Source organism: Macaca thibetana, chromosome 11 (assembly GCF_024542745.1).
Source record: "Macaca thibetana thibetana isolate TM-01 chromosome 11, ASM2454274v1, whole genome shotgun sequence".
Lineage (NCBI taxonomy): Eukaryota > Metazoa > Chordata > Mammalia > Primates > Cercopithecidae > Macaca > Macaca thibetana.
In genome coordinates this window covers 105,277,896-105,298,687 of record NC_065588.1, presented here as the reverse complement: position 1 = coordinate 105,298,687, position 20,792 = coordinate 105,277,896, and the positions used below count along the sequence as shown (strand labels likewise).

The 20,792-nt window shown below is 46.6% G+C and overlaps 1 protein-coding gene across 3 annotated transcripts in view; it reads right to left on the bottom strand.

Moving 5' to 3' along the window:
• Nucleotides 1–20,792, bottom strand: part of ACACB (acetyl-CoA carboxylase beta) — a 162,990-nt gene that overhangs the window by 110,862 nt on the left and 31,336 nt on the right. For 2 of the 3 annotated variants that reach the window (XM_050749626.1, XM_050749628.1), the window contains exon 3: nucleotides 3,555–3,687. In XM_050749626.1, coding sequence (XP_050605583.1) covers nucleotides 3,555–3,687 — 133 coding nt within the window. Of the gene's footprint in view, nucleotides 1–3,554; nucleotides 3,688–16,930; nucleotides 17,190–20,792 lie in introns of those variants that run through there. The other variant, XM_050749627.1, reaches the window with a different exon arrangement.

The following is a 20,792-nucleotide window of genomic DNA, read 5'->3' as shown; positions in this document are numbered from 1 at the left end:
GGGTGTTTGGATGAAATACATAGATATATATTTTTTTATTTTATATATTTATTTTTTTTGAGACAGAGTCTTGCTCTGTCACCCAGGCTGGAGTGTAGTGGTGCAATCACAGCTTACTGCAACTTCAACCTTCCAGGTTCAAGTGATCCTCCCACCTCAGCCTCCTGAGTAGCTGGGACTACAAGTGTACACCACCACATCCTGCTCATTTTTTTTATGTTTTTGCAAAGACAGGATTTTGTCATGTTGCCCAGGCTGGTCCTGAACTTGAACACAAACCCAGGCTGGGCTCAAATGATGTGCCCACCTCATCCACCCAAAGTTCTGGAATTACAGGCATGAGCCACTGTGCCAGGCCCAGTGAATGATTTTTTTATTCCTTTGGTGTAATCGTGATCACCCTTAATGCTTTTTGATGTTTTACAGTACAATGTGTTTTACCTGCCTTATTTCATTTCATCCTCACATCAGCCTTTTGAAAGAGCTTTCACTATTATTTCTATTTGGGGGTTAAACTATTAAAACTCAGAGGAGCTCATGCACCCGCCCCAGGTCACACAGCAGAGTGAGGACTTGAACTTTCCACAGTCTGACCTGTTCTCTGAACTGCCCTCATGGCTGTCTGTGCATTCTAAAGGCTAAAGGTCTTAGATGTGCTAAGGAGGAACAGTGGTCAATGCTGGTTGTCCGCAACCGCAGAGAGCAACAGAAAGAGTCCTGGTTTCAATTCCCAGTTGCGTCATGAACTTGCTGTGTGGCCTTGAGAACACCCCTTCCCTCTCTGAGCTTTATGTCCACATGAAGAGGTATAACTGGCCATGTCTTTAAAAAGTAAAGCCAAAGTTCTAGGTTTTTGTTGTTTTCTTTTGTTTTGTTTTTTTGAGACAGGGTCTCTGATATGCCTCGGCTGTGTCCCCACCCAAATCTCATCTTGAATTGTAGTTCCCATAATCCCCACGTGTCATGGGAGGGACCCGGTGGGGGGTAATTGAATCATGGGGGCAGTTACTCCCATGCTGCTCCTCTCCTGATAATGAGTGAGATCTGAAGGTTTTATAAGGGGCTTTCCCTCTTTTGCACAGTACTGCTCCTTGCTGCCACCTTGTGAAGAAGGATGTGTTTGCTTCTCCTTCCACCATGACTATAAGTTTCCTGAGGCCACCCCACCCATGCAGAACTGTGAGTCAATTAAACCTCTTTCCTTTATAAATTACCAGTCTCGGGTATGTCTTTATTAGCAGTGTGAGAGCAAACTAACACAGTCTCTGTCATCCGGGCTGTAGTGCAATCATAGTTCACTGCAGCCTCAACCCCTCAAGTTCATCTTGCCTCAGCCTCCTGAGTAGCTGGGACTAAAGGCATGCACCAGCACACTCAGCTAATTTTTTTATTTTTCTTAGAGATGGGGTCTTGCTATGTTGCCCAGGCTGGTCTCAAACTCTTGGACTCAATCAATCCTCCTACCTTGCCCCCACAAAGTGCTGGAATTACAGATGTGAGCCACCATGTCCAGCCCCTAGTTTTCTTGTTTAAAAAAAAAAAATTAGGCATATGGCTTCAAAGCTTGACTTACATAGCAATTTCATCATTTTAAGGCCTCCTTCATTGCTGTCTAATCTTCAAGACGTTCCTGAAGGGTAAGTCTCATTAGAGAGTTGGGATGTGATCACCTCTGTTTTACAGAAGGGGAAACTGAACTCAGATCTCACAGCCCATGAGTGGCAGCACTAGAATTTGACCTCAGGGTTTCTGGTTCAGGTGAAATGTTCTTCTACCCTGTCAAAAAATGCCTCTTGGGAAGACATGATGAAATGGCTGGGCTCTGGCTTTCTCAGTCGATTATCAAAGCAAGGCTTGGTCAACAGAGAAGGACTTTGATGATCCCAGAATTACACAGTTTCCCTTGGCCCCATACGTTCTAGTGCAACAAATGTGGGAGCCCCATCGGGGAGAGGCTGCTGCGGGCCAGCTTGCGGCTCTAATCCCCACAGCAGCAGCTTTCCCACAAGGAGTGTACAAGAGAAGGCAAGCCAAGGTCAACTCCTAAGCCAGAAAGTACAACAGCACTGGGCTGAGCCCTTCTGTGGCCGCCCGAGCCTCTCTGGGCTCCTGAGAATTCCACACTAGCCACCAACTGTGCTGAGTGCAAAACAGTCTCCTGGCGAGTGTGACAAAAATGCAGCTTCTGGATCTCCGCCCAGGAGAGTTCAAATCCAAGGGTCTGGAGCAGGGTGGAAGAATCTGTATTTTCAACCATCAAGACTATTGGCAAAGGCCAGGCGTGGCACGGTGGCTATGCTTGTAATCCCAAGACTTTAGGAGGCCAAAGAAGGAAGATCACTTGAGCTCAGGAGTGCAAGACCAGCCTGGGCAATATAATGAGACCCCTATCTCTAGAAAAATAAAAGACAAAACTAGCCAGGCATAGTGGTGCACACCTATAATCCCAGCTGCTCAGGAGGCTGAGGCAGGAGGATCACTTGAGCCCAGGAGGTTGAGGCTGTAGCAAACTATGATTGTGCCACTGCACTTCAGCCTGGGCAACAGAGTGACACCCTATCTCTATAAAAATGAAAACTTAAATAAAATAAAAAACGACCAGTGGCAGCCAGGTTTTGGAACCTGCATCCTGCATGAGTCTCTACCACTCAATACTACACTTAGTGTGCTGGGTTGAGGGTGTGAGCTCTGGAGCCCAGCTCTGACACTGGGCAAGCAATCTTCCCTCTCTAAGCCTCGGTTTCCTCATCTGTAAAACAATACCCACTGACCAGGCTGAGGGAATGGCTAAATAAGATGCAATGGTGTAAAGCAGGGGACAGGATGCCTACCCCAGCACAGGCCCTCAATTGATGGCAGCTGTCACTGAGATTGGTATTATTATTATGACCCTGCTCTCCAGTAAAATGGAAAAGAATAAGGTCTTAGAGCCAAACTGGCCTGGGTTCAAATCCCAGCTCCACCTCCTACTAATTACCTAATCTTGGACAACTAACATCAAATCTCTGAATACTAGTTTCTCCACGAATACAATGGCGATCATCAAACAGTATGGATGACCCAGGGCCTTGTGCAGATGGTATAGGAGACAATGTGAAAAGCCTTCAGAACTGGCAAATCTCAGCTACTTCCCTTTCCTTACTGCCATTCTAGTCAGTCTGTCTCCTCTCCTCGAAGCAGCTACAAACCTCAGGAATGCATAGCTGGACTTATGCTTCCCATTCAGTAGAAAGTGGCCCCATTCCCAAAAGCACCCAGAGTCCTTTGCAGGAGCTTCCTGACCACGCCCAGAGGTCTCAGTCTCCCCATCTGTGAATGGGAGCGATGCACCTGTTGCATTGGGCTGTTGCGAGGGTAAAAAGCTCATGAAGTCAAGCACCCAGCACTGGGTGTCACAAGAGTGTGGCCCTCACCCCCCCACCCCCTCTCTGCAGCAGGCAGAGATTCAGATTGATTCAGATTGAGCCTGAACCTGAATCTCCCACCTCCAGCTGAGAGGAGGGGCCCCTGCACCCCAACCGGACCCTACCCAGAGTGCCGAGACCCGTCTGTACCTTCTCGATGACCCGATCCCCGCCAAAGCGTGTGACAAACTCAGCGGGAGAAGCCACTGTAAAGTCTCTGTGCAGGTCCAGCTTCTTGTGTTCCCGTCCCCTCTTCACCAGGTGGAGTCCCGACATGCTCGGCCTGCAGAGTAAGAATGAGGGGCAGACGTGCATGACGGAAGAAGCCCGGGACTCAGAGCTCAGCACCTATAAAGCCAGTGGAGCAGAGAAGCCGAAGTGCACCAGAGCCCCTCTGCTTTGCACTTGCTCTCCAGAGCCCCTGAAGCAATTTACAAGGAGGCTCAAGGGCAGGAAGCACCTTCTTTTTTTTTTTTTTTGAGACAGGATCTCATTCTGTCACCCAGGCTGGTATGCAGTGGTGTAATCGTGGCTCACTGCAGCCTCGACCTCCTTGGGTAGCAGGGATCACAGAGGTGCACCACCAAGCCCAGCCAATTTTTTTTTTTTTTTTTTTTTTTTGAGACAGAGTCTCGCTCTGTCGCCCAGGCTGGAGTGCAGTGGCTGGATCTCAGCTCACTGCAAGCTCCGCCTCCTGGGTTTACGCCATTCTCCTGCCTCAGCCTCCCGAGTAGCTGGGACTACAGGCGCCCGCCACCTCGCCCGGCCAGTTTTTTGTATTTTTTAGTAGAGACGGGGTTTCACTGTGTTAGCCAGGGTGGTTTCGATCTCCTGACCTTGTGATCCGCCCGTCTCGGCCTCCCTAAGTGCTGGGACTACAGGTTTGAGCCACTGCGCCTGGCCACCTAGCCAATTTTTAAACATTTTTGTAGAGATGGGGTCTCACTGTGTTGCCCAGGCTGGTCCAAACTCCTGAAGTCAAGTGACATCAAAGCCTTTCAAAGCATTGCGATTACAGGCATGAACCACTGTACCCAACTGACAGCACCATAAGAGGCCAGCTAAGGCCAGCACATGAACTAGAAGCAGCAGTTTCTTCTACCTGTCCCAAGGTGGATGTTTAGATTTTAAATCCTAAGTTAATTTTGACTTTACATGCCCATCATTTAGGAACCCAAATAATACTAAAAAACTTCTAACAAGGGTGAGAGTTTTATGATCAGGGAAGAAGTCCACACATTCTAATCGTTCAGACTTGTTACACAGTATTAATATATTTCATGTACTTTTCTACATTTGTATTTCAGAAGTTTTTTAATTTTATTTTTTGTAGAGACAGGGGTCTCACTTTGTTGCCCAGGCTGGTCTTGAAATCCTGGCTTCAAGCAATCCTCCCACCTCGGCCTTCCAAAACACTGGGATTATAAGGCATGAGCCACAATGTCCAGCCCACAAAATTTCTTTAGAAAACTGAAAACAATTTTTTAAATGTTTAACAACAAAACAGGTTTCCTGCCCTGTCCCTCCACACCAGAGGAAATTGATGCTGATTTTTTCTAGCAATTACACATCTCCATAGTCCTAAACAACATGTGTATACAATCTTGTGAGTCATCCATGTCAGACAGCATCTATGGCCTTCCCATCCTGAGAGATGTGAATTTAGTTCTCTCACAAGGCCACCCCATCAGCTCCCCTCCACCAGCTGGTCAATACCATAGAAGTCCACTGTAATTTGGCAAACCGGGTACTCAATGTTTTACTAGTTTGTGATCATTATTCACATATGAAGTTTGTGATCATTATTCACATACGAGAGCTGCAGTGTACCAGATTTTAGTTCCTTTTTGCCTTTTCCTGGAGTTAATGATTTTTTTCCTTTACTTAGTGTTCCTTGCACCTGTTGCTAAATCACCCCACTCCTCCTAATAGATTCCCAGTACACATAAGATAATTGATCAGGCCACATGAGGTGGCTCATACCTGTAATCCCAGCACTTTGGGAGGCCAAGCCAGGAGGACTGCTTGAGCCCAGGAATTCAAGACCAGCCTGGGCAACATAGCAAGACCCCATCTTACTAAAAATAATAATAATAAATAATTGATCAGTTCTGTTTTTTTTTTTCCACTGGTGACATCTCTCCTGGAGGCCTCTGTTCTCCTTCCAAAGGTACTTGGCTGTCCTCTAGGCCCCTACACCATCATCGCTTTGGGGCTTCCCTTTGCTGACATCCCTAGAATTCCCTTTGCCTTTCCTTGTGGTTGGATTCCTAAGTTGGGAGATTGGGTGGCTCTCTTTCTTGGTAGATTCCCTTGTTTCACTGGGGCATATCCTCCAGTAGTTTCATCCACTTAACAAGATGGTAAAATAGCAGGGTGCATGACAAGATGCCCTCAATTACCCTGCCCTGTTCCTGACTGGGCTTCCTCATCACCATCACCCTGGAGATTCCCTTGAGTCTATGTTGAATCCCCTGTTCCCTGTCTCCTGTGTGTTGCTCTTCCTTGGTTTACCCTCTGGTTTCAGTGGAAGACATCCTCAAGTAGCTTTCTAAGAAAGGCTATTCAGGGCCAGGCATGGTGGCTCACACCTGTAATCCCAGCACTTTGGAAAGCCAAGGAGGGAGAATTGCTTGAACCCAGGAGGCGGAGGTTGCCGTGAGCCGAGACTGCGCCACCGCACTCCAGACTGGGCAACAGGGTCAGACTCCATCTCAAAAAAAAAAAAAATTTAAATTAGCCAGGCATATTGCCTGGCACCTGCCTGTAGTCCTAGCTACTCAGGAGGCTAAGGTAGGAGGATTGCTTGAGCCCAGGAGGTCAAGGCTGCAGTGAGCTAGGATTACACCATTGCACTTCAGCCTTTCTCCTGCCCTCACATTCAGCCTTACTGCTTGGCTGTGTACGAAATGCTAGGGAGGGTCAGGCGTGGTGGCTCATGCACTTTGGGAGGCTGAGGTGGGTAGATCACTTGAGGTCAGGAGTTTGAGACCAGCCCGGCCAAAATGGTGAACCTCATCTCTACTAAAAATACAAAAGTTAGCCAGGCATGGTGGCGTGCACCTGTAATTCTAGCTACTTGGGAGACTGAGGCAGAAGAATCGCTTGAACCCGTGGGATGGAGGTTGCAGTGGGCTGAGATCACGCCACTGGACTCCAGCCTGGGCGACAGAGCGAGACTCTATCCCAAAGAAAAAGAAATTCCAGGAAGGAAAACCTTCTTCAGAGTTTTAGAAGCCTTGTGCCATTGTGTTGTGGCTTCTAGAGGCTGCTAGAACGAGAGTAATTCTGATCCCTGATTCTTTGTAGGTGACCTGTTTTTTCATATCCAGATGCTTATAGGAACGCCCCTCCGTCCCCAGAACTCTACGATTTCACAGTGATGGGTTCAGGTGTGTGTCTGCTTCCACCAATGAGGCTGCACATCTCTCAGGCCCTCTCAATCTGGAAACTCCCATCCTGGGAATTTGTCTTCAAATACTTCTCTGATGGGATGAACATGGTGGCTCACGCCTGTGATCCCTACTTTTGGAGGCTGAAGTGGGAAGATCACTTAAGGTCAGGAGTTAGAGACCAGCTTGGCCAACATGGTGAAACCCCATCTCTACTGAAAATACAAACATTAGCCGGGCATGGTGGTCTGTGTCTGTAATCCCAGCTACTCGGGAGGCTGAAGCAGGAAAATCACTTGAACCCAGTAGGCGGATGTTGTAGTGAGCCAAGATTGCGCCACTGCACTCCAGCCTGGGCAATAGAGCAAGACTCCATCTCAAAAAACAACAACAACGAAAAGAAACAAATACTTCCTTGCTGATGTCCTTACCTCTTTTTTTCTCTATTTTTTCCCGAAGTCCTATATTTGGATGTTGAAATTCCTATACTGGCCTACTGGTTTATGTATTTTTCCCCTCTCCTATTCGCTCTCTTCTTCTACTCACTGGTTGATTTTCTCAGCCTCATCTTCTAAACATTCAGTGGAGTTCTTCATTTCTGCTATCATGTTTTTGATGTCTACGAACTTGTTTTTGGCCTGCAAATGTTCCCTTTGTTATAGCATCCTCTTCCTATGAGTGCAACATCCTGTCTGACCTCAACGAGGATATTAATGAGAGCTTTTTAAGCTTCTCTTCTCCAGCGTAGTTTCTGTTTCTTCCAAGCTTCCTGCGTCTGCTGGTTTGGACCTTGACTCATATATGAGAAACTGGACCTCAGGGCCGGGCGCGGTGGCTCACGCCTGTAATCTCAGCACTTTGGGAGGCCAAGGCAGGTGAATCACCTGAGTTCAGGAGTTCAAGACCAGCCTGGTCAACATGGTGAAACCCCACCTCTACTAAAAATACAAAAAATTAGCCGGGTTTGGTGGTGCGCACCTGTAATCCCCCCTACTCGGGAGGCTGAGGCAGAAGAATTGTTTGAGCCTGGGAGGCGGGGGTTGCAGTGAGCCGCGATGGTGCCAATACACTTCAGCCTGGGCAACAAGAGCAAAACTCTGTCTCAAAAAAAAGAAAAAGAAACTGGACCCAAATGTCAGGGAAGTTTTGGTTCCAACCTTGTGACTATGAGTGAGAACAGAATTTCTAAGACTGTGGTGGACCTGGTTGACCCTGTGCTCAATGTAGGGTGAGGTAGGAGGGGCTGTGTGCTGGGGATCCCCTGAGTCAGTATCTTCAGTGTCTTTCTCTCTCTCTCTCTCTCTCTCTCTCTCTCTCTCTCTCTCTCTCGCCACATTCCCCAGGGAGAAGTTTTCCAGTCTTCTGCCTGGACCGTAAAGGTCAGCCCGGAGCCCCGAGGGGAAGGGGGAAGTTCTAAGCATTCAGCACCTATTCGGACCCTTATCTTCCTATTTGGGATATAGGCCCCATGCCCTCAACTGTGCCTGTCGATCCCCTCTCCCAAGACACTCTATATGTCCCTTTGAACTGCTGCCTTCTGTTGGGGTTGAAGTGGACAGCCCCCGCCACAGGAGACAGGGGAGGGGACCTGGGAGTCTTCCACCCAGTCCTTCTCATTTTGGTACCCTCCTTACCCCTCAGCTCCAGGGGCATCCCTTGCTGCCAGACACCATGCCTTTTGGGGGTTCTATGGTACATATGGCCAGGGGTCCCCAACTTTCCTCACTGCTCCATTAGGACTCAGCCTTAAGCCAGTGACCACTCATTCATCTACTTTCCAGCTTCTAAAAGGTTAATGCTACGCTGGGCATGGTGACTCACGCCTGTAATCCCAGCACTTTGGGAGGCGAAGATGGGCGGATCACTTGAGGGCAAGAGTTTGAGACCAGTCTGGTCAACATGGTGAAACCCCATTCACATTTAAAAAATACAAGTAGCTGGGCATGGTGGCACACGCCTGTAGTCCCAGCTACTGGGAAGGCTAAGGCACAAAAATCACTTGAACCCAGGAGGTGGAGGTTGCAGTGAGCCAAGATCACATCACTGCACTCGAGACTGGGCAACGGAGTGAAACTCTACCTTAAAAAAAAAAGAGAGAAGAACTTTATTTATTTACAAAAAAAGAGATGCAACCCAAGGAACATCATTTACAGACAGACCCCTGATCTGGGGGAAAAAATGCTGAAGTATTAACAGCCGCTACCTCTTTGCTATGTTTTACAAAATGTTCTGCAATGATGTGTTATTTTCAATAAGAATAAAGCTATTTATTTTGTAACAGGAACACCCAAAGCCACAGCCACTCCAGTGCCCCTTTGGCAAAACACTCACTTTCCCATATGTAAAATGGGGATAAAAACACATACTTCATTCATAAGTCAATATATAGAAATAAAGGTTAAATAAGGTTCTGAGGATTAAATACATCAAGACCTAGTAAGTAAAAGGCAGTGTTGGTGCAGAGTAAGTGCTATATTACACTCAGTGCAGTGATGCAGAGATGCAGCTGATCTCCTAACCTAACCGGGAAGAGCAGCAGGCCACTCGTCTGCTCAGGCTCCATGAAGCCCAAGGCCTGCTCCTGACCCACCCACTCTCCCCATTCTTTTTTGTATAAATTCAGCGGGTACAGTGTTGTTTTGTTACATGGATATATTATGTAGTGATGAAGTGTGGACTTGTAGTGTAACCATCACTCAAATAGTACACCTTGTGTCTAATAGGTAGTATTTCATCCCACTCTCCTCCCATCCTTCCAAGTCTCTAGTGTCTATTATTCCATGCTCTACATCCATGTGGAAACACTATCTTGCTCCCACAGTGAGAATATGTAGTATTTGACTTTCTGACTTATTTCATTTAAGATGATGGCCTCGGCTGGGTGCGGGAGCTCACACCTATAATCCCAGCACTTTGGGAGGCCGAGGTGGGTGGATTGCTTGAGCCCAGGAGTTCGAGACCAGCTTGGGTAACGTGGCAAAATTCCATCTGTACCAAAAAATACAAAAATTAGGCAGTCTCATAATCCAGTCTCAAAAGAAATTAATTTAAAATAAATTAAATAATTAATTAAATAATTTTTAAAAAATAGCTTCCAGTTGCATCCATGTTGCTGCAAAAGACATGTCATTCTTTTTTGGGGCACACTAGTATTCCCTGGTGTGTGTATATATGTGTACATGTATACACATATACATACATATCTATATATACTCACACATAGATACATGTATATATGTACATATATGTACACTTACCCATATGTGTGTCTACACATTATATATAATACATAGATACATGTACATATATACATGTGTATATATATACACACACACCATACACACACACAAGAGAATACTACTGAGCCATAAACAAATTTTTATATATATATATATATACACACCAAATTTTCTTTAGTCATCTGTTGATGGACACTTAGGTTGATTCCGTATCTTTGCTACTGTGAATAGTGCTGTGAATAGTACAGGTGTCTTTTTGATATAATTATTTATTTATTTTTTTTTTTTTTTGAGACTGAGTCTCACTGTGTCGCCCAGGCTGGAGTGCAGTAGCACGATCTCAGCCCACTGCAACTTCCACCTCCCAGGTTCAAGCAATTTGCCTCCCTCAGCCTCCCGAGCAACTAGGGTTACAGGTGCCCACCACCATGTCCGGCTAATGTTTGTATCTTACATGTCGGCCAGAGTGGTCTTGAACTCCTGACCTCAAGTGATCCACCTGCCTCAGCCTACCAAAGTGCTGGGATTACAGGCGTGAGCCACCACAACTGGACTCCATGCTAATTTTACTTATTGTTTTCAACCAGTCATGTTAAGATCCTCCCAATGAAAAGAAAATCTGACCGAGCAATTTCTTTTCCTTTGTGTACCTACCAAGTAGTGGGATTGCTGGAGAGATTGACAGATCTATTTTTAGTTCCTTGAGAACTCTCCAAACTGCTTTCCACAGAGGTTGTACTAACTGACATTCCCACCCACAGCCGCACCCCTCATTCTGTCCACAACCTTCCCTGACTAGCTGGCTTGATCCTTCAGCTTCAGAAAGTCTGAGACCTCCCATGTCTACACACACAAACATTAAAACTCCAGCAATTTGACATAAAGCACAACAAAAAAAAAACTTCATTTTGTGGCCTAAGGGGAAAAAAAACCATTCTTGGCCACCATGTTGATTTCAAAACTGGTGACAGAGCCCCTCCATCAGGCAGGTCACGAGCCCATTACCGCAGGCTAGGCAAGCGAACACACAAAGCTGCCGGACTGGCCTTGCTTCAGGCCCAATCTCCAGGCAAGTGGCTATTTTAATTCTTTTTGATAAAGCTGGAAGCCAACCAACATTGGCTCTAGAGGGCTGACCTTCAGCCAGCATTTGCTCCCACTGAAGGAGGATCATCCGAAGTGCCATTGTCCAGTGAGAAGTCCTGTCCTTACACAGCTGGGCAAGGGTGAGAGCTGAAATGTTTCAAGGTGACTTTATAAATGACTTGAGGTACAACCAACAGCAGAGGTGTCAGCCAAACACCAAATACAGTCAGCTGCCGGAGCACAAGACCAGGCAGAATAGTATCGGGAATGGAGGAAATAAACATTCTCGGTTGCCCACTATGGACTGGGCACAGGGGGCTTCTCTGTGAATCTCCACAGCCCTGTATGGAGGAGGCTGTCATCTCCAGGTTCACGATGAGGAAACCGAGGTTCAGAGAGGACCATTTACCTCCAGTTACATAGCTGGCAAGTGGCAGAGCCCCGTTCCTAATCCAACTCTAGCTGACCTCAGAATCTAACTTCTAGGCAGAAAGACAGTCTGAGATAAATGGAAGCCCCTCTATTAATTGGACTTTTAAAACATGCATTATACATATGGCCTCCTATATTGCCTCTCAAATAAGAGACAAACATGGATAATGCTGAGTTGTTTTTTGTTTGTTTATTTGTTTTTGAGACAGAGTCTAGCTGTGTCACCCAGGCTGGAGTGAAGTGGCACCATTGCGCCTCAATGCAACCTCTGCCTCCCAGATTCAAGCGATTCTCCTGCCTCAGCCTCCCAAGTAGCTGGGACTACAGGTGCCCGCCACCATGCCTGGCTAATTTTTGTATGTTTAGTAGAAACGGGGTTTCACTATGTTGGCCAGGCTGGTCTCGAACTCCTGACCTCAGGTGATCTGCCCACCTTGGCCTCCCAAAGTTCTGGGATTACCGGGGTGAGCCACCACGCCTGGCCCTGAGTTCTTAACTGGGGGAAATTTTGCTCCCCGGGGAGCAATACCTGGAGACACCTTTGGTTGTTACAACTTGGGGGATGTGCTACTGGCATCTAGTGGGTGGAGACCAGGGATGCTGCTCAACACCCTAAAATGCACAGGATAGCCCCCTACAAGGAACTGGACAGCCCCAAGTGTCAAAAGAGCTGCAGTTTAGAAACTCTGGTAGACTGCGACCATCCTCCTAGGCTTTGAAGCTGGAATCTACCGCTTATAACGTGTAATTTTGAGAAAGTTACTTCAATACTCCGTGCCTCAGTTTCCTCACATGATGGAATTAACAGTCTGTCCCTGGGCCTAGCCAAAGTAAACAGCTTGTAACACTTTAGCTACCATGTGCCTCTGCAGCATAGCATTACAGAAGCCCAGGTTGGGCCACCAGGCTAGGGCCCCAGCATTAACCAGACCTTCAATTCCTTCCCCTCTCTCTTCTTCTATAAAATAGAGATGGTAATGGCTACCCACACTGCTGAGAGCTGATTCTGAGCCAGACAATGCTGTAATTACGACTACTTCCAAACAAGAAAGCAAGAAAGAACACTGTGTAGCCCAGTAAAGGCTGATATCGTTCAAACAGCACAAAACCACACTCTCCAGAAATGGACCCTTGGAAATTTCTCAAGCCACCTACCCCATCAGTACCCCTGGGATGTCTACCTTGGCTAGGCCAGGGGTGGGTGGGCAAACTAGGACCCATGGGCCAAATCCACTCGGCCACCTGTTTTTGTATCTCCCACAAGCTAAGAGTGGTTTTAACTTTTTAAATTGTTTTTTGTTTTGTTTTGTTTGTTTGTTTGTTTTGAAAGGAAGTCTCGCTCTGTCTCCCAGGCTGGAGTGCAGCAGCACGATCTCAGCTCAGTGCTACTTCCGCCTCCCAGGTTCAAGTGATTCTCCTGCCTCAGCCTCCCGAGTAGCTGGGACTACAGGTGTGTGCCACCATGCTCATTTTTTTGTATTTTTATTAGAGACAGGTTGTAATTTTATTACCATGTTGGCGAGGCTGTTCTTGAACTCCTGATCTCAGGGCGATCCGCCCACCTTGGCCTCCCAAAGAGCTGGGACCACAGGCGTGAGCCAGCACACCCAGCCTTAAATTGTTTTTTATAGAGACATGGTGTCCCTCTGTTGCCAGGGCTACAGTACAGTGGCGCAAAAATAGTTCACTGCAGCCTCAAACTCCTGGGCTCAAGTGATCCTCCCACCTCAGCCTCCTGAGTAGCTGGGACTGCAGGTGTGCACCACCATGCCCACCTAATTGTTTTATTTTTGTAGAGACGGGGTTTCATCATGTTTCCCAGACTGGTCTCAAACTCCTCAAGCAACCCTCCTGTCTTGGCCTCCTAAAGTGCTGGGACTATAGACATAAGTCACCGTGCCTAGGCAACATTTTTAAATCATCAAAAAAAAAAAAAAAAGAAAAGAAATCAAAAGAATCCTGTTTCGTGACACATAAAAATTATATGAACTTTGAATTTCCCCATCCATAAATAATAACCGATTGAAACACAGCCAGGCCTGTTCCATTACATAACTATGGCTTCTGGTGCAGGAAGCAGCAGAGCTGAGTAGTTATAACAGAGACCACATGGCCACAAAGCCAAAACTATTTACTGTCTGACCGTTTACAACAGCAGTCTGCTGACCCCGGGCTAGGCACGAGTTTTCGACCCTGACATGATGAACTTTATCAGATTCCGATGCTGGGGTCCCACCAGCATCTCTAGTGGGTAGAGGTGGGGTACCCAGCATCTAGATTTTTCAAAATCCCCCCACCAGGAAATTCTAACATGTAGCCAAGAACGAAAACCCCTTATAGGTCTACAGCCAATATTTGCATGCAGGCAGCTGGCCTTTCAGAGCAGAATTGCATGGCAGTGAAATGGGACTCATTAAAAAACAAATTCTGCCTCCTCATCCCCAACTTTATTTCAAGCCCTTCTGCACTCTGATCCACACTCATGTCTCTATTCTCTGAACTGTGAGCCCGTTCTCATGCCATGGAAAATCAGTCATCATTTGCGACCTCACCTACTTAGGAGTTCTGGCTTCTTAGATGGCCCAAGCCTTCAGGACAAGATCCCAAATGTCTCCCAACTCCAGAGGGCTCTTTCGTAACTGAACTCTGTGTTACTTATTAGTTTGCATCAATGTTTACGCTGACTCAGGGCAGTACTCAAGATCAGCAACTTCCACACAGAGTCTCAACGAACCAAGAAAGAGCTGGGCATGGTGGTTCATGCCTGAAATCCCAGCACTTTGGGATTTGTGAGGATTGCTTAGCTCAAGAGTTCAAGACCAGCCTGGGAAACATGGTGAAACCCTGTCTCTCTAAAAAATACAAAAGTTAGCTGGGTGTGGTGGCGCATGCCTGCGGTCCCGCTACTTAGAAAGCTGAGGTGGGAGGACTGCTTGAGCCCAGAGGCTGAAGCTGTAATGAGCCGTGATCATGCCACTGTATTCCAGTCTGGGCAACAGAGCAAGACACTGTCTCTAGTAATAATAACAACAACAACAACAATAATAATAATAATGAACTCCAGAGAGGCCTATGAGGGCTAGTCGCTTGGACGGATGGGGAAACTGAAGTTCCAAGGCTTGATGGTACCTGCTCCAGAAGATCACACAGCTTGGTGGCAAAGCTGGATCATCCAAATCCATCTTTTTAGCCACTCTAAGCTAAGAGAGGAACGACGCAGTCCCCCAACAAAGTATGTCCATATTATTATAAATAGGGTGACCCCATGTCCTGGACTTGCTGGGACAATTCCAAATTCCTGTGAGGTTTTTTGTTTGTTTTTTTCATTAAAGTGGTTTGAGAAAGGGTACAACAGCCTCCACTGAGTGCCCCACAGTGGCATTTTGAAGATGGCATGAGACCACACCTACAAAGTACTGGCACACTTAAAGCACCCCATGAATGGTAGTGGCTATTACTGTTGTACCCATCAGCTTTGAATTGGAGTTACTGAGAAGACATCTGCCTTCCCCGGTGGAACCCAAGTTCCTGGAGGGCGGAGGTCATGGTTTCCAAACATTTTTGTGACCCTTCCTGCTACCAGATGCAGGCCTTATGCATGGGAGGTATGCATGAATGTTTATGGACCATGTAAACATATCCTAAGAAAATAAAGGATGGAGGCAGAGATTCAGCTACGAGGGTATTCCTCACTGTGCTGTTGATAATAGCAAAAAAAATAAATAAATAAAAGGAGAAACAGCCTGAATATCCACTACTTATAGGGGATTACTCATACTTTTTTCTAAGAGACAGGGTCTTGCTCTGTTGCCCAGGCTGGAGTGCAGTAGCACAATCATTGCTCACTACAGCCTTGATCTCCCAGGCTCAAGCAATCCTCTTCCCTTAGTCTTTCGAGTAGCTGAAACTACAGACATGCATCACCATCCTCAGCTAATTTTCTTTTTTTTTTTTTTAGTAGAGATGGGGGTCTCATATGTTGCCCAAACTGGTCTCGAACTCCCTAGTTCAAGCAATCCTCCTGCCTTGGCCTCCCAAAGTGCTGGGATTACAGGCATGAGCCACCACACTTGACCACATTTTTTTTCAGAGATGGGGTCTTGCTATGTTGCCCAGGCTAGAGTGCAATGGCTATTCACAGGAACGATCATAGCACACTGCAGCCTCCAACTCCTAGGCAAAAGCATCCTCCCTCCTCAGCCTCCTGAGTATTTGGGACTACAGGCTTGCACCACCCTGCCTGGCCAGGACTATTCATACATTTTAAGGCGCACCCATTTAAAGGAACACTATGGATCCAGTAAAAGTGTGTTGTAGGCAGGGATTGGCAAACATTGTCTGTCAAGGGTCAGAGAGTAAATACTTTAGATCTGGTCAGTCTCTGTCCCACCACTCAAATCCTCCAGTGAGGCACAAAAGCAGCCATAAACTAGGCATAAATAATAAATCAATGAGCTTGGCTGCATTCCAATAAAACTTTATTTGTAGACACTGAAATTTGAATTTCATGTAATTTTCACGTGTCACAAAACAATCTTCTTCTTTTGACTTTTTTTTCAATAACTTAAACATGAAAAAACCATTCTCTGCTTGCAGGCCATAACAAAACAGGCAGCAGGTCATAGTTTGCCAAGCCCTGTGTTAGAAAAATACTTAATGTTGAATGAAAAAGTGAGTTACAGAATGTTCTGCATGATTCAAGTTTATAAGTTAAAACATATCTGCACAGGAAAAAAAAGCTGAAGAACATACAACTGTTAACAAACATCACAGGGGTGGAATTACGGGTGATTTTGTTCCTCTTTTTTGCTTATCTATAATTTTCTGAATTGTCAACCACAGACAATCACTTTGGTAATTTTTTTTAAGTGCAATAAAATGAAGACAAAAAAGAAAAGAAACAAAACCAAGTAGGTAGAGCTACAAAGCACTCAGGTACTGAGATGCCTACGCTAATCTGCTCAGAAAATGACCCTAAATGAGATGCCTGCTCAAGTTCGTGTCGATTCGCCCGGGCTTCAGCTTCAAAAAGACCGCCTTCCACAACCATCAGCCTTCTGGAGGCCAAGGAAAGAAAGCGGGTAAGGGGTGACCCTGTCCATGGGCTGATCTTTAGGTACCTGTGTGCTCCGAAGCACCCTCCTCCAAGCAACGTCATCCCCAAGTCCAGCCTCCTTCCTCCCCTCCCGCCAAGGCCAGCTGGAGTTTCCAAGGCAGGCACCATCTCCCCAGCAGCCAACTCAAGCCCGTGTTTCTTTGGATAGGGGTGGGGGTAAAGGGGGTGGTGCTAAGAGGACATACAGCTTGACTTCAAGGGGAGGGAAGACTGCATAAGTTTGTAAAAGATCATGGTCATTCCAATTGCAGGCTTACTTACTTTACTTCGCGATCAGGGAAACAGACCTTGCACTTGGCAGGACTCATGTTGACCACCCCGCCAGCCAATCCCACCGGGCTCCCGCAGGGGTGCAGAGCATGCACCCCTTAACCGCCTGAAGCCGGCCCGAGGCCCAGGACCCAGCAGGACAGCCAGTTCGCGACCCGGAGGCCGAGATGCGGTCCTAGAGCGCCGCGGGCGGAGTTCTGCTGCAGCCGGCGGGCGCCCAACTTCGCGCTGCGCTTGCTCCATCCCGAAATGCGCCGTGCGCGCCAGAGTCCCGGGCCTACGCGCCCGCCCAGGCCCCGCCCCCACACCGACCCCGCCCCAGGAAGGCCCCTCCTTCCGGACAGAGCCCCGCCCCCGGGCCGGCCTATCTCCGACCAGCCGCTGACCTTGGGCAGCCTAAGTGAGCTGCGGAGATATTTTTTTTTAAAGTCTCTCTTCTGCTTTGCTCCCCAGCTCCTCGACTGCAGAAGAGTTCTAGGGTGGCACACCCCTACATATTGGCGGCAATTGATATGCTTGAATACACACACGATAGGGAAGCGGTGGAAAATATGGGAAATTTAAAATGTGAGTCAGAGGTCGCCACTGTGCCCGTTTAAAGTCCCTGTTGTCAAGTCGACTTTTATTTTCCAAATTCCTGGTTTCTCTCATCTTTTCACCTCCACTCCCAGGGACAGGTGGCCGCGCGATCACCCAGTGTGCTTCTAGCACGCAGTTTCCACCACTTGGGTCCGCTACTAAAGCGAGTGCCTCCAGGACAGAGAAGACCCCAGCAGCCCGGTGATGCGAAATAAACTGGTAAGACTAACATTTACTAAGTGCTCCTTTGTTCCTCTGTGTCACTTAATCCTCATGGCAATCTTATTGTTTTTATCCCCATAATACAGATAAGGAAACTGAGGCCCAGAGATGCATGTTATCTGAAGTGCCAGAGCCCAGGGTCTTGAACTCAAACTGATTCCAGTTAGAATAAATGAATGAGGCCGGGCCTGGTAGCTCATGCCTGTAATCCCAGAACTTTGGGAGGCTGAGGCAGGCAGATTACTTGAGGTCAGGAGTTTGAGACCAGCCTGGCCAACATGGTGACACCCTGTCTCTACTAATAATACAAACATTAGCCGGGCATGGTGGTGCACACCTGTAGTCCCAGCTACTCAAGAGGCTGAGGAGAATCACTTAAACCCAGGAGGCGGAGGTTGAAGTGAGCCCAGATGGCGGTACTGCATTCCAGCCTGCGTGACAGAGTGAGACTCCATCTCAAAAAATAAAAAATAAACGAATGAGTGCTTCTTCAAGTAATATTATAATAAATACAAAGAACCAAAACACTACCTAGAAGTCATCGCAATAATAATAAAGGTAGCCTACTTTCATAGCAAACAAACCAAAAATAATGTAAATGCCGGCCAGTAAATTCTCTTCCGGGTAATCACTCTGTGGTTCTCTCAGTGTACACGTTAATTAAATTTGTGCGCCTTTTCTCCAACTAATCTGCCTTTTACAAGTTAATTTTTCAGTGAAACTTCAGAGGGCAAAGCAGAAGTTTTTCCCTTGGTCCATACAATCATTATGCATTCTATGCATGTAACAAAATTTTACATGTATCCTATAAATGTGTAAAAATATAATGTATCAGAATTATGAAAACAGGCCGGGCACGGTGGCTCATGCCTGTAATCCAAGCACTTTGGGAGGCCGAGGTGGGCAGATCACTTGAGGTCAGGAGTTCAAGACCAGCTTGGCCAATATGGTGAAACTCCATCTCTACTAAAACTACAAAAATTAGCTGGGTGTGGTGGCGAGGTGGCCTGAACTCCCAGCTACTCCGGAGGCTGCGGCAGGAGAATCACCTGAACCCAAGAGGCAGAGGTTTCAGTGAGCTGAGATCAGGCCACTGCATTCCAGCCTCGGCAACATTGCAAGACTATCTCAAAACAAACACACAAACAAAAACATAAGAACAAATTTTAAAATACAATTAAATTCACTTCACAGGCAGGCCATGTGCAGTGGCTCATGCCTATAATCCCAGCACTTTGGGAGGCCAAGGCAGGCAGATCACTTGACGCCAGCAGTTCAAGACCAACCTGGCCGACCTAGTGAAACCCCATCTCTACTAAAAATATACAAATTAGCCTCCAAGGTGATATATACCTATAATTCCAGCTACTCAGGAGGCTGAGGCGGGAGGATTACCTGAGCCCAGGTAGCCAAGGCTGCAGTGAGCCATGATCTCGCCGCACTCCAGCCTGGGCAATAGAGTGAGACCCTTTCTCAAAAGAAAAGAAAAGAAAAGAAAAGGCACAGGCAGGGCCACACTTCCAGGGGGTACCAAGTACTTGGCCAGAACATAAACACCCTTGGCCCTTGTTTAAGCAGCCATGCCTGACAGCAGTGGATAGCTACGCTCTAACCATATATTAAATAACATTTCAACAACAGGTTTAAGAAAAAAAAAACAGATAAACAAAATTCTCAGTTCTTCAAGTTTCTGGGAAGGTGTTCACAGCCTTGTTTTCACCTCCTCCAAAAAAGTAACCCACTATATCCCGATTTTTAGAGTTTCAAACCAAAACCAACAAGTGTTTGCCCCCCTAATGTCCCCAGTGTAAATGTAACCACCTCAAAATAGGGAAAGCAATGAAAATCAAGAAATGAAGCTATTTCAAAATACCCCAACCCTACCCAAAGTCAGTTAGGATCATGCAGAAGAGAACGGCTTGCCAGCATACTTGTATTGCTCTAGATTTTTATTCTCTATTGCAAAAACCCCGACACTACTTAAACACTGTATAGATATTCTTACTTCTCTGCTAATACAGCCTGAAAGACAGCCTCACGCATCTCACTATGACCCAGGGTCTCAAATAAGGGATTTCACTTAGATGGGTGGGCTCGTCATTTCATCATAGTGATCATGACCTTGCATTTTTCTCTAATTGCATTATTAGGGAATAGAAGATGGAAAGAAATGAATAATATTCAGTTGGTACAAAACTAATTGCAGTTTCTGCCATCCATTAAAAGGGATTGCGAAAGCCACGATTACTTTTGCACCAACCTAATATCCACCTCCAAGCACACCACCACCTTTATACAAACATCTGTAGTTGTGCTTTTTGATGAAACAGTTCAAGCATGGCAGTAGTTGCTGTCTCATGCATTAAGCCCTTCCTCTCAGACTTCCTAGAGGCTCAATTTTACTTGCTGGTATTGCAGAGGGAAAACCCAGGTCAATGAACAATACACACACAAAATCAACAAGAAAATCCGTATGCACATGACCAGCAGCATGGTGGAAAGACCGTGCCATCCATGGGCTTGAATTTATCCTTCCCCTCACGGATGGCCTTAAGTAAATCCCTTCTCTCCACTTCCTCATCTATAAAATTATCCACATATAATTTGCCTTCATTTTTGCAGAAAAGCAAAATGAAATAATCCCTTTCAATATATGGGTGGGGGGACTGACATTAAGTATAGACCAGAAGTGAATGATTTTTCTAAAAAAGGGCAGTGATGCTTAAGGGGGAGGGGAATGTATGAATGGTTAGTTGCTCTGTACCTTGTATTAACTTAATACAAGAACAACTCAAAGACAGGGATCCTCTTTCCCCCAAGCTCCTAGAAAACATTTTAGGAGGCCGGGCGCAGTGGCTCACGCCTGTAATCCCAGCCCTTTGGGAGGCCAAGGAGGGCAGATCACGAGGTCAGGAGTTCAAGACCAGCCTGGACAACATGGTGAAACCCTGTCTGTATTAAAAATACAAAAATTAGCTGGGCATGGTGGTGCGTGCCTATAATCCCAGCTACTCAGGAGGCTGAGGCAGGAGAATTGCTTGAACCGGGATCC